Consider the following 12,213-nt stretch of genomic DNA (forward strand, 5'->3'; position numbering starts at 1 on the left):
CCTCAAAAGGGCCAGCCTGCTGGGGTTCACTGCCGTGGGCAGTTACACCGCCCGACTTGCACGGTGTGTGGCTGCTCATTTGTGTGGCCTGTTGTGTGTGTGAACACACGCGCAGTGCCCTGAATGTGGATCTGTGTGCAGCCTTCAGGTGTTACCTGACACTCGCTGCCTGACACATTTGCGTGTGTGTTGCCTGTCATGGGTCCGTGTGCGGGTCTCACCCACCTGCCAGGAGGAGCGATGGGGCATGCAACGCCTTCTCATGGGGAACTCCCCTGCCATGAGGAGCGTGATCAGAAACCACGCTCCCCTCCCCAGTGGCTGCTCCCCGTTCCTGGGCCACTTTCCCATCTGTTCAACATCGGAGTCTTTGGTACCTGGATAGATGTTAGACATGACTCTGGGCTGTGACAAATTGTAGACCTATTCCTGCCCCCTCTCCCGGCACACCCAGGCGTCCGCGCTCCTCTGAAGGGCACCCAGTCCTGCATTCAGAGGCTTATTATCCGAGTGTCTGCTCAGCTCGAACTGGAGTCCAGCTGGAATCCTGCCAGGAGGATGTTGTCACATCTGTTGCCGGAGAACTTTCCTTTCCACGCAGATGCTGATGCGGAACTGGAAGGGCAGGGCGGGCGCTCCCCGGGGCTACAGGTCCCAGGATGTGACCCTCTCTGGGTCTGCTGGTCTGTGAAATTCTGAGTGTATGTGGGGGGGAAGCTTGGGATTCTTCACCTGCCTGAACCTGCCGGCCACCTGGTAGGGAGGCTGGGGGAGGTGACCTGTGACCCTGGCTGTAGCTGTCGCCTCCCCTGTCCTCCATGACTACAGGACCCCAGGATCTGCCTGAAAGCCTGGGAAGTGGTGTACGTGGGTTTGCAGAAGACCTGGGGCAGGGGCGCTCCCTTCCCCGGAGTCACAGACCACAGATTTCACCTTCCCTAGTACTGGGCCCGGGAAGAATGCAGCCAGTCCTCTGGGCAAAGGGTACCCCAGGGTCCAGGGAGGGACTCGCTATAGGTATACAATGGTTCACGTTCTTTGAGAGCTTTGTCTGTGCCAGCCCTGTGCTCACCCAGGGGTCCCCAACATTCTCAGTTTATGGCCCCCCCTGGGCCTCGGTTATTTTCCACGGTGCGCCCAGGCCCAGGCCCCCTCGCACTCTCCGCTCTGGCCCCTGCAGGCCAGCCCAGGGGCTTCCCTGCCCTGGGCCGATGCGGTGGGACTGGCAAAACAAGCAGAGGTGGGGAGGGGCGGGGCTACGTCCCGATGGGCGTGGCTTAGTGGATCCTCCCCCTCACCGGTGGTCCATGGGGGTTCAAAGTCAGAGGCCCAGCAGGGTCAACGGGCACACATCCGGGATGCTCTGCTGACCCCCCGCAGACTGACACTTCCCCGTCGGGAGAATACAAAACCTCTTTAATTCTCATTTTCTGTAAAAAGTCGTGCCTCTTGACAGACCATGGGGATAGATGTGCAAAGCGTGAGACACACCCTGCCGAGGCGCGTGGCTGAGGGCTGCGCTGGTGGCGGGGAGGTGGCTGTGGCAGGAGGACCCTGTCCTTCCTTAGACCTGGGGAGGGGTCGTGGAGCGGGGTTGAGTTGGCTGCTCTGTCCCTCCAACCCTAGGCCCGGCCCAGGGGTCTTAAAGCTCCACACGCGTTGGAAGGGCCGCAGGGTGAGTACCGCGTGGCAGGTGGCCCCGGGCTCTGGGGCGTTCTGGAATCTACGGTCCCGGAGAAGGTCCTTCCTGAAGATGCTCCCCGACCCTGACCTGAGCCTCAGGAAACGGAGGCCGGCGAGCTGGCTGGGCCCCTCACTCCTCCTCTGGCCCGTCGCCTCCAAGGGCCTGTTCGTAGGGGCAGGGCCGGCGGCAGAGGCCAGCTGGCTCCGGGCCAGGCCGGGGCCCTGCGGGCGGTGCCTCCTCCTCCACGCAGTCCCCCAGGCCGCCGCCGCTGCCGCCTCCACGCACGCCCTCCGCGTCGCTCTCGTCAGAGTTCTCCTCCTCCAGGTAGCGGTAGCCGCGCACCTTGTGCTGCGGCCGCGGGATGCGGGGCTGGCGCGGAACCGCGCCCCGCCGCAGCTTCTGCTCCATCCACAGGTAGGAGGCCGTGGCCGCCACCAGCGTCAACAGCAGCACTGCCAGCTTGGCCTGTGGGCACAGATACCTCGCAGGATAGGTCCACTCGTGGCCCGCATGTCCCGGCGCAGCTCCTTCTCTGTCCGGACACCTCAGCTTCCTCAGCATCTCCCCGAGGGTAACGGCTCAAAGCCCAGCTGTGCCCTTAGCTGGAGCTAAGACCACTGTGTCCCTGACAGGCAAGGACCATAAGAAATGGACCCTCCCCCCACCCAGAAGATTTTGACCGTGACCCACAGCCAAACAGAATTCCCCATCTGGGATGCCTGGGTGGCTCAGTTGGTTAAGCAGCTGCCTTCAGCTCAGGTCATGATCCCAGCGTCCTGGGATCAAGTCCCATATCGGGCTCCTTGCTCGGCAGGGAGCCTGCTTCTCGCTCTGCCTCTGCCTGCCTCTCTGCCTGCCTGTACTCGCTCGCTCTCTCTCCCTCTATCTCTGACAAATAAATAAATAAAATCTTATTAAAAAAAATTAAAAAAAAAAAGAATTCCCCATCCTAACAACAGTACACACACACACACACACACACACACACACACAAGCACCGCATTCTCTTCTGTTTCATTTTTTCAAATGTTGGTGGGGACCTGCTAAACAGACCCACCGTTCGGTGGGAGCAGAGTACGAGGAACCCTGCTCCCTGCAGGCTGGGAAAGGACAGCTCAGAGGTGACATCTTGGAACAGGTCACCAAAGGACCCTCAAGGTGGCTGGGAGGCACCCACAAGGAACGAGAAGACTTGAACCCCTTCAGAGATGGGTAAACTGAGGACTGTGGGAAGTGAGGCAGTAAAAGGGTCTTGGTTTGGGGCCACTCAGTGGGCCTGACCTAGGACCCAGCCCTTGGGGAGTGGTGCCCTTCGGGCACTGCGAGGCCACAGTGGGCATTCAGAAAGTATCTGTGGTCCGGGGGCTGGCCAGTGGGGTGCCTAACAGCCCAGAGACCCTCTTCCCACCACGTTCAGGCTCACCTTCATGGGCAGGCTTGAGCCCAGGTACACCACGAAGATGGCCACCGCCTGCCACCAGTGGTAGATGGTGAAGATGAAGTCTTGCCTTTCTTTGTCCTCATATAGGATTCCCAAGAGTGCTGCAGGCGGGCAGGACAGGGCGGGAAGGGGAGAGGCATCATCAGGGCCCCAGAGTGGCTGATCTCCCCGCTGGGACCCACCCGAGGCCCAGCATTGGGCTGGTCTCAGCCATTAGCCTTGGAGCACCTAGAAAGCCCTTGTGAACAGGTCCTGGCCTGCCCCCTGGTGGACGCCCTGGTTGTTAGGCCGCCTGGAGAGCCCAGGAGAGGCAGGAACAGAGAAGGCACCTTGCTTGGGGGGGGTGGGGGGCTTGAGGGGGCAGGGCGGGGGACGGACAGTTGGGCCTCACTCTAGAGCACATGTGTGGCCTCCCAAGTGGAGTGCTCTATGTGCCGTCATCTCCTGTCCTCTCTTGGACCTTCAGAGGCTGTTTCTCCTCGCCCAGGACTCAGCAGGGCAAACTGCTGGCAGAAACAAGCTTTCTGCAAATCAGACCTGAAGTTGGGAGGTTCAAACGATTTCTCAAGGAATCCTCCCTGGGGCGGGAAGAAAGAGCCCACCGGAGTCAGGAGACGCAGCCTGTCCTCAGGACGGTAAAGTGCAGAGAATTAGTACAGAGAGGAGGATTCAAACGTTGGCTCTGGGGATGACTCAGGGTGAGTTAAGTCCCCGGCCAGGTATCCGGCCTGTAAAATGCCACCACATGTATTGTGTGTTGTGTTCCGAGGTTTCAAGGCAAGAAAGCCTGGCATGGCGCCTGGCAAACTGCACTGTCCCCTGCCACCCAGGACATTAACATCCCTGCCCTGAGGCCCTGTGGTGTGACTGTACCCCTTGGGGCTGCTGGGACCCCTCCCAGGTTCACGAGGAGGAGGCAGGAGACACAGCTGTGTGGGCAGAAGGGAATGCCAGGTCCAGGCCCAGGCTTGTCGTGGACCCGAGTCACCCAGGTTGGCTGCCTCTGAGCAGCAGCCAAGAAAGTGTGGCCCTGAGTGTGGAGCTCCAGCCCGATGACAAGCACAGATGGCTGGATCCTCTGGCGGGGGGGGGGGGGGGGGGGCACAGCGGTCTCCTGAGCCAGCCCCTGCCCTGCCCATGGCAGGGATGTCCTCCACATCACACTTCCAGGGGTGACATTCTGGCCCATCAGAACAGAAGCTGATGTGGAAGACACACAGAGCTGCGCCTGCATGGACCAGCTGGCTGTCACCAGGCTATGCCCGTCGGTGGGCAGAGAGCATCACACCGCTGAACTCTGACCCACCCCGCCTTTCTGCAAACAGGGCCCTACTTCCCAATGCCCCTCCCCCACAGCCCAGACTCAGGGCATGCACCCTGCCACTCCGCAGACTGTGGTTGGGGCCTCATGCCTGCTCCCAGCTCTTTCCCATACAGCAGCCCTCCCTCGGGGCACCTGGGTGGGTCAGTCAGTGGAGGTCCACCTGCACCGTAACAGATCCCCAGCGTGCCCGCGGAAGCCTGTGTCTGTCCCTGGCCTGCAGCTCCTCCCCAACCACCCCGAGGTCCCCACAGGGTCCTCTGCCATCCCAGCACCCATGGCTGTACTCACTGCTGAGTCCGGTCTTATTGAGGGCACTGCCCACACCCCAGAGGACAGCTGCCACGTAGAGGATCCAAATGTGTCGCAGGACCCGAGGTGCGGGGGCCCAGAAAAAGAGGCCGAGTGTGAGTAGCAGGTGCACTCCGGCCCCACCCACGAGGGGCACCTGGCGTGGCAGCCACAGCCCCAGCAGGCCTAGGATGGAGGAGGCCGAGGCGCCCAGGCTGTAAGCCACAAGGAGGTAAGCCAGGCGCTCCAGCCCCACGGAGCACACACCGTAGCCCTGCAGGGGGGACAGGGGTGTTAGAGATCCGGGCTAACCCCTCCGAGGGTCACAGGAAGGTGACAGTCTGGACAGTGTCCCCAGATGCAGGGGTGGGATCCCATCTCAACCGTGAAACCCCTCTGGAAGCAAGCATCCTTGTTGGAATCACTTCACGCGGAAAGAAACTGAGGCCCAGAGCCGAATGATAATTTGCCTAAGGCAGAGGGGAAGTGGGGGGAAGTGGGGGAAGCCAAGGAAGAGAAGAATGAGGGAGGGAGCATCTGGGACACACTTGAGCATACACACACATGTATTCAAAACCCATTCATCTTTTATCCGAAATACAAATTTGCCCGGGAGTCCCGTATTTTATCTGGCAACGCCTCGCAGGCTGAACTTACCAGGCCGAGACCCGTGCAGGCAAAGAGCACCTCGAAGCCGCTGTAGATAAAGAAGGGCACCAGGTGCCGCAGGCGGAAGTCGCGCACGTGCTTGAAGGGCAGCTGGAAGATGTTGCCCCAGCCCACGCTGCGCAGGTCGATCTCCTCAGTGGGCCGGTAGGCGGCACCGCACAGGCCCAGCACCTGCGGACCCGCGAACTGAACTGGTGGACCGGGCGGCCTGGCCCGCAGCGGCTCCCAGGCCCCTCCCCCAGGCACACCCACAGTTCTGGGCCCCGCCTCCTAGCCCCAGGCCCCACCTCCAGACGCACTCGCAGATCTCGGCCAGGCTTCCCAGCTCCGCCTCCAGGCGTTAGGCCACGCCCAGGCCACGCCCCCAACATCTTAATTCTGGTTCTGGGGTTCCGCCCCCAGCCCAGTCCTCTCAGACCGTCTCCCACTCCACCTGGGACCAGCCTTGGTTCCCTTCCCCTTGGCCTCTGGGATTCCAACTCCAGGTTCAGTCCCGAGCCTCTAGCCTGGCCACTAGGTTCAGGCCCCCCCCCCCACAGGACTCAGCCAGGACTCCAAGCCATAACCTTGCCCAGGGTGCCAGCAATGCGCCCAGATCACACCCCTTTCTCCCGGCCTCGGTCCCCAGACTTCACTGACTCCGCCCCACCCCATCCTGGGCCGCACCAGCAGCATGGCCAGGAAGGCCACCGCCATGAGCACACTCTCCACCACAATGAGGTTTCCGCTGCGTGGTAAGGTCCGCAGAACGGTCTTGTTGAAGCCCAGGAGGATGCCCTGGCTGTCGGTACCTGGAGAGAGGCGGTTGGGGGTTGGGGAGTAGAGCACACTGTAAACTCAGCCACAGAGAGATGGAGCAAGGCGGGCGGGTGGAGGCGAGGGTTAGAGGTGGCGGGTGAGGGCAGGGCTTGCAAAGGCAGGGTTCATTTGGGGAGCAGTTTGGAGGTGAGGGCCACTGGGGCTGGACAAGCAGCAACGAAGAGTGCCTCCGCCCTCCCCCGCAACTGCTTTAGTGCCAGGAGGCTGGACAAGGGGTACCAGTCCACCCCCCAACCCCATACAATCACCCTGCTGGGACTGAGCTCTGAGGGTATGTATGCATGGCCCTGAGAGATATCCCCCAGAAGCCTCAGCCCACATGGCATCTCTTCTAGGCAGCCTTCCCCGATGTACCCTGTCCCCATGAGGCTAGGTCCAATGTCCCAATGCATACTCCTACAGGGCTACATTCCTTGCCCACCAGGCTCTCAGCCCTGAATCTGGGGGCAAGGACATCCTCTCTGGGCATTCTCAAGAGCCCAGTGTCTGCTGGATGACTCACTGGGGGAGGTGAGCAGGCCTTGGCGACCCCACCCTGCGAGGACTAACCGCAGCTCTGCACGTTGTAGAGTGTGTGGTTCAGGTCATACAGGTAGTGGTTCAGGAAGTAGATCATGGGCAGCTGGGCACAGGCGAAGCTCAGCTGTGGGCAAGAGGGCAGCTTGGGCCAGGCTCAGAACCAAGCAGGGGGCACAAGCATGATCTGGAAGGGGTCTGGGCACAGGCTTGGCAGAACAGGAGCCCTCCCACCTCTGGGGGCAGTCTCATGGCAGGAGGGAGAGCCCAGTGCAGGAGGACTTTCTCCTGCACAGGGAGGGGATGAGGTCTCAGTCATTAGAGGCAAGTAAGCAGAGGTTGGGCTCAAGAAACGGCAGTGGGACTAGAGAGATGAAAAGACTGTGGCATGGGCTCCAATGTGTGGGTTCTGGGCCTGGAATACCCTCCCCAATGGCCCCACGGGTGGTACTCACATGGAAAAAGCTATAGAAGATGGTTTGGAAGACCAGGAGATATGGTGCATGGGAGCCCCGTGGCGGGCGTTGCTGGGGTCCCTGCTCATCCCGCTCCTTATAGTGGGAGTACTCGTAGTACTTCTGAGCCATCCTGGACCACAAAGGAGAGAAAGCTTCCCCCAGTCTGACCTCCAGCAGATGTCTCTGCTTCCTGCATCCGGGGCTATGGGCTACATCTCATGGATGGGGAAACTGAGGCCCAAAAGGCAGAAAGAGCTGTCCAAGGTCCCCCAGTCACTGGCAATGCAGCAGAGACTCAGCCAGGTCTCCAGCCTCCCACCCCGATGTCTACCAGGCTCACCTGGTGATGTAGTTGCCCATGGAGGCCCAAAGAGGCACAATGGCCATGCCCAGGGCCACAGCTGAGGGCACAAGTGTATAGTAGCGCTCCCAGTAGTTGGTAGAGACAAAGAGGGCATAGATGCCCACAGCCAGGAACATCATCCACTTGGTGCCGAAAAACCTGTGGGCAGTGGGAGGGACGATGGCACCACGAGCCTACCCAGACTACTGTGGCCTCAGACTGGGGTGGCCACAAGCCACCACGAGCTCCAAGTCCCAGCTCATGAGTTGGTGTGAGGTAGGGAGCGAATCCCTGGGCTTGGAGTCAGGGGCTCTAAGATGGAGTAGCAGAGATACGGACTTGTTCGTGGTCTCAGGGGAGCCCTGTGTCAGTTTTCACAGCTTCATGCAGGCACAGAGCCCAAGCCACAAGCCTGATGGCCGCTACAAGGATGGAGGGGGATAAGGTGGGGGTGGGGGATAAGTCAGTGGTCTACGGGCACATCCAGCTCTCGTTTGTGTTCTGAGCTGACTGGCCAAGCCCCCTTCCCTTTCTGATCTCGTGTGCTCGGACTTCAGGGCCCCCAAGAGCACAACCCAAACTGGGACAAGGAAACAAGGACCAGAGAGGCCAGAGCCAGGACCGATCTCTCTTCCTGCCTGCCCATTGCTCCGGCAGCCCCACTCTGGTCATCTGGTCATCTGGTCATCCCCATTGGCTCAAATGACCATAATTTTCTGGTACAATTACTTTCTCTTCTATTATAGGAAGCCATGGGTCTTTTATGAACCGTATTTTGCTGTGTAATAAATACACGGGACTCTGATCTATTTGGGGGAAGGCAAGTCACACACACAAAATGTACTGTACGTTTTGATGGAGTAAACGGGTGAACAAGTAAAAATACTAACACTCATTGCTAGTGAGGCTGTGGTTTAAAAAATGAGGCACAGGGCCAGGGTCATGCGGACTGGCGTAACCCTTTAGAAAATCAGCCCAGGGGCGCCTGGGTGGCTCAGTGGGTTAAAGCCTCTGCCTTCGGCTCGGGTCAAGATTCCAGGGTCCTGGGATCGAGCCCCACATCCGGCTCTCTGCTCAGCAGGGAGTCTGCTTCCTCCTCTCTCCCTGCCTGCCTGTCTGCCTACTTGTGATCTCTGTCAAATAAATAAAATCTTTAAAAAAAAAAAAAATCAGCCCAGTAGTTTGGGCAAGGGGCAAGCTGGGGGTGGGGGACTCAAACTTTCCGACTGCCAGATGCTGCCCGTGGGACTAGGGCAAGCTGCTGAAAATTGCTCATGGGAAACAAAGAAAGAATTAGCTGTTGTTATCCATAGCGATCTGTTTTAAGGGCCATAAAGCCTTTCGCATACCTCTACTCTACTAAGGCCACTGTTAGAAATTTATCATAGCATTTTTTTTTTTCCTAAGAAGGAAAGAGCTAGAGGCACCTGGGTGGCTCAGTCAGTTAGGAGTCTGCCTTTGGCTCAGGTCTTGATCTCAGGGTCCTGGGATAGAGCCCCACACCCCACTGGGCACTTAATGGGATCTCTGCTTCTGCTTCTCCCTCTACCTCTTGCCTCCTCCCTCTACGTCTTCCCCTGCTTATGCTTTCTCTCTCTCTCAAATAAATAAAATCTTTAAAAAAAAAAAGGTGGGGGAGAGCTACAAGTACAACGTAAATGTGCAAAAAGGGGAGGGAGCTGAATGTCCAACTCGGAGCCATGACTGGCTGCCCCCACCTCTGCAGAGAACGTACCCTCCTTAAGTAGCCAGAGTGAAGACTGAGGAGCCAGCCAAGATGTGCACAGCGGAAGGAAAGAAAGTAAAAGTGGACATCACACACAGCTCTGGTGACAAGGACATCAACGTTACCCATCTGTGCTGGAGGGACCACAAACAGCTGATCTGCTGGCGGGCCTGGAAGGATTTTCTTTTCTCTGATTTCAGTTATGATTCTAATGCTGTTTGTACAATTATGTTAAAGGAGCTTTGAGTTTTTGGGGTTTGGAAGGTTTGTTTGTTTGTTTCTCGTTTGTTTGGCTTTTGGTTTAAGATAGAGGAATTAAGACCCATGTAACCTGTCTGCTAGTCTCTGGGTCTCATCTGAGCAGAGACCCACCTCCTGGGGAGGAGGGTGCTTATGGAGGGGAGTTCACACGGGCCATAAGGCCAGACCAGATGCCTCCAAGGCTCCGGTCCAGAGTAAACTCTCTGGGGCACCTGCCCAGCCATGCCTTTTCAGTGAGAAATGTCCCTCAACACTAACCACAGCTGATCAGGCCAGGCTTGGTGCCTGGGTCTTGGGGACTTATCAAAGTCTCTCCAAAGATTCCCCAGCTCTGATCCCAAAAGTCACTCACTGTAGCTCCAAGCCACGAAGGAGGGCACAGGGCGATGCCATGGGAGGCAATCTGAGCGAAGGTGCAGGAGTGACTTTCTGTTCTGTCAAATTGTGCCTTCGGGCGAATCTCCAGCTTCCTTCCCCAAACCCAGGTTCTCTCCTTCTCTCTCAGGCCTCCAGGTAGGCATGGCCTGTACCCAGGTCCCAGCCCCCCAGAACACCATCGGCCAACAGGCCTCACATCCCTTCCGCATGGCAGCAGCTTCACACCTGATGAGCACCGGCGTGTAGAGCAAAGCGGCGATGGGTGTCACGTTGATGCCCATCAGCATCTTGCTGTCGATGTCGGGCAGCCCCATGTTGCCGTACTTCACCTCGCGGTAGGTCTCATCATAGTGCAGGATCAGCTGCATCTGCAGGAGGCCTGGGATAGGGAGCAGGCATGACGGCGACAGCTGAACTCTGGCGGCGACACACCACCCTGAAGGGAGCTCCGGTCGCCAAAGGAGTCCCCGATGCCAGTGCCCACGAAGGAGGACAGAAAGGGCTGCCCGGACGGGGCCAAGCGTCCTGACTGTCAGTGGCAGCGCCGGCCACGTGAATCCAGACCCCCTCCCACACCCGCACCCGCACACGGGCAGCGCTCCGCATCCGGAAGGCCGCACACCTGCCCGGGGCGCCCAGTCCAGCCCCGCACGCCCACCCACGAAGGCTCTGGCCGGGAACCGGGAACGCTGCCCGGGAACCCCACCTCCGTGCGGTGGGGTCACAGCTGCAGCCGCAGGGCGGCATTTGGGGAAGTGAAAGAGGAAGGGAGGCCAACTGGCCCCTTGGGTTTCTCTCCCTGACCCGGGCTGGGAGGGGAAGCCGGGGGTGGGCGCGGGAAGCCGCGGGTTCTGCGCGGGACCCGCGGGGCCGCCTACCCAGGTAGACGCCGTAGGTGAGCATGCCGCCCGCGCTGGCCGCCAGCACGTTCTTGAGCACGCCCAGCCGCTTGCGGCGGTAGTAGCGGCGCTCCTCCTCCTCCTCGTTGTAGTTGGGGTACGCGCCCACCAGCTCGTCCAGCTGCGGGGCACGCACGGCGCTCGCACCCGGGACCGAGGCCCCCGCGGCGGACTTGCGACTCCCGCGCGGGAGGCCCCGGGTCCCCGCCCCCCGCCTCCCACCCCACCGCCCCCCACCCCACCGCCCGGGAGGCCCCCCGCACTCCGGGTCCTCGCACCCCCACCCCCGCAGACCCGTCCCCGCTCACCGGAGCCCCGGGCCCGTCGGGGACCCCGAGCCGCTCTTCATCTCCCTGCGGCCCCGCGGTCCCCGCCACCCGGTAGAGCGGCGGCACCGCCTCCATGGCCCGACCCCGCCGGAGCAGTGGCGGCGGCCGCCCCGAGAGCGAGCTGCCCGCCGGGCACTTCCTCCCCACGACCCGGCCCCGCCCCGCGGGCCGCCCCCTCCCGAGGGGCGTGTCTAGGGCAACCCAGCGCGCGTGGGGGTGGGGGGCCGCCCGGATCCCGCCCCGGGGACGAGCGGTGTGAGTTCAAATCTGCGCGCAGCCGCGGGATGGCTTTGCGATGTGGGGGATTCGGTTTGCCTCCGTTTTGTCACTCGGCGCTGCTTCCCAGGGTGTTACCGGGTGAATGCAGAGCCTTAGACAGGTGCCACAACCGTGACAGGGTCTCCAAGGCCATCCGGAACCCCACCTCCTGCCCCCACGCGGCGTGTTTGCAGGTCAGGTGTTCGCAGCCCCACCGAGGGCTCCCACAGCAGGGACTCGACAGCCGGCGCCCACTGCCGCGCCCTCCGCTTTCAGCTTGGCGTCTGCCGGAGGGAACTCTGGCCGGGGCGGTGGCGACTGAGCTGGGGCGGCTGCTGGACTGCGCTGGGTTGGCCCTGCGGGATCTGCGCTGCAGGGAGCCCCCCACGTTCTTGTCTTGCAGGAGCTGAGGCTCCCCAGCCCTGGCTATCACCCTGGCTGGAAACACTTTGAAGCTTTTAAAAATACATGGTTCCCAGGCATCTGGGTGGTTCAGTGGGTTAAGCCTCTGCTTTAGGTTCGGCATGATCTCAGGGTTCTGGGATCGAGCCCCACATTGGGCTCTCTCCTCGGCGGGGAGCCTGCTTCCCCTTCTCTCTCTGCCTGCCTTTCTGCCTACTTGTGATCTCTTTCTTTCTTTCTCTGTCAAATAAATAAAGTCTTAAAAAGAAGAAGAAGAAGAAGAAGAATCAGGGGCGCCTGGGTGGCTCAAATGGTTAACCGTCTGGCTTTGGCCCAGGCCATGAGCCTGGGGTCCCCGGACAGAGTCCCGTAGGGGGCTCCCGGCTAAGTGAGGAGCCTGCTTCTTCCTCTGCCTCTC

At 60.4% G+C, this 12,213-nt stretch overlaps 1 protein-coding gene across 1 annotated transcript; it reads right to left on the reverse strand.

The window, feature by feature from the left end:
* Positions 1–1,394: 1,394 nt before the first annotated feature.
* UNC93B1 (unc-93 homolog B1, TLR signaling regulator) lies at positions 1,395–11,210 on the reverse strand. The gene is made up of 11 exons (XM_032357674.1): positions 11,115–11,210; positions 10,786–10,927; positions 10,133–10,286; positions 7,540–7,701; positions 7,197–7,329; positions 6,775–6,868; positions 6,073–6,197; positions 5,395–5,577; positions 4,738–5,011; positions 3,108–3,226; positions 1,395–2,149 (listed from the first exon to the last, which is right to left on the reverse strand). Exons 1-11 carry the CDS (start codon positions 11,208–11,210, stop codon positions 1,814–1,816), a joined length of 1,818 nt encoding a protein of 605 aa, XP_032213565.1. The 3' UTR covers positions 1,395–1,813.
* Positions 11,211–12,213: the final 1,003 nt, after the last annotated feature.

The sequence above is a fragment of the Mustela erminea genome, chromosome 9 (assembly GCF_009829155.1).
Source record: "Mustela erminea isolate mMusErm1 chromosome 9, mMusErm1.Pri, whole genome shotgun sequence".
In the NCBI taxonomy this organism is placed as follows: Eukaryota; Metazoa; Chordata; class Mammalia; order Carnivora; family Mustelidae; genus Mustela; species Mustela erminea.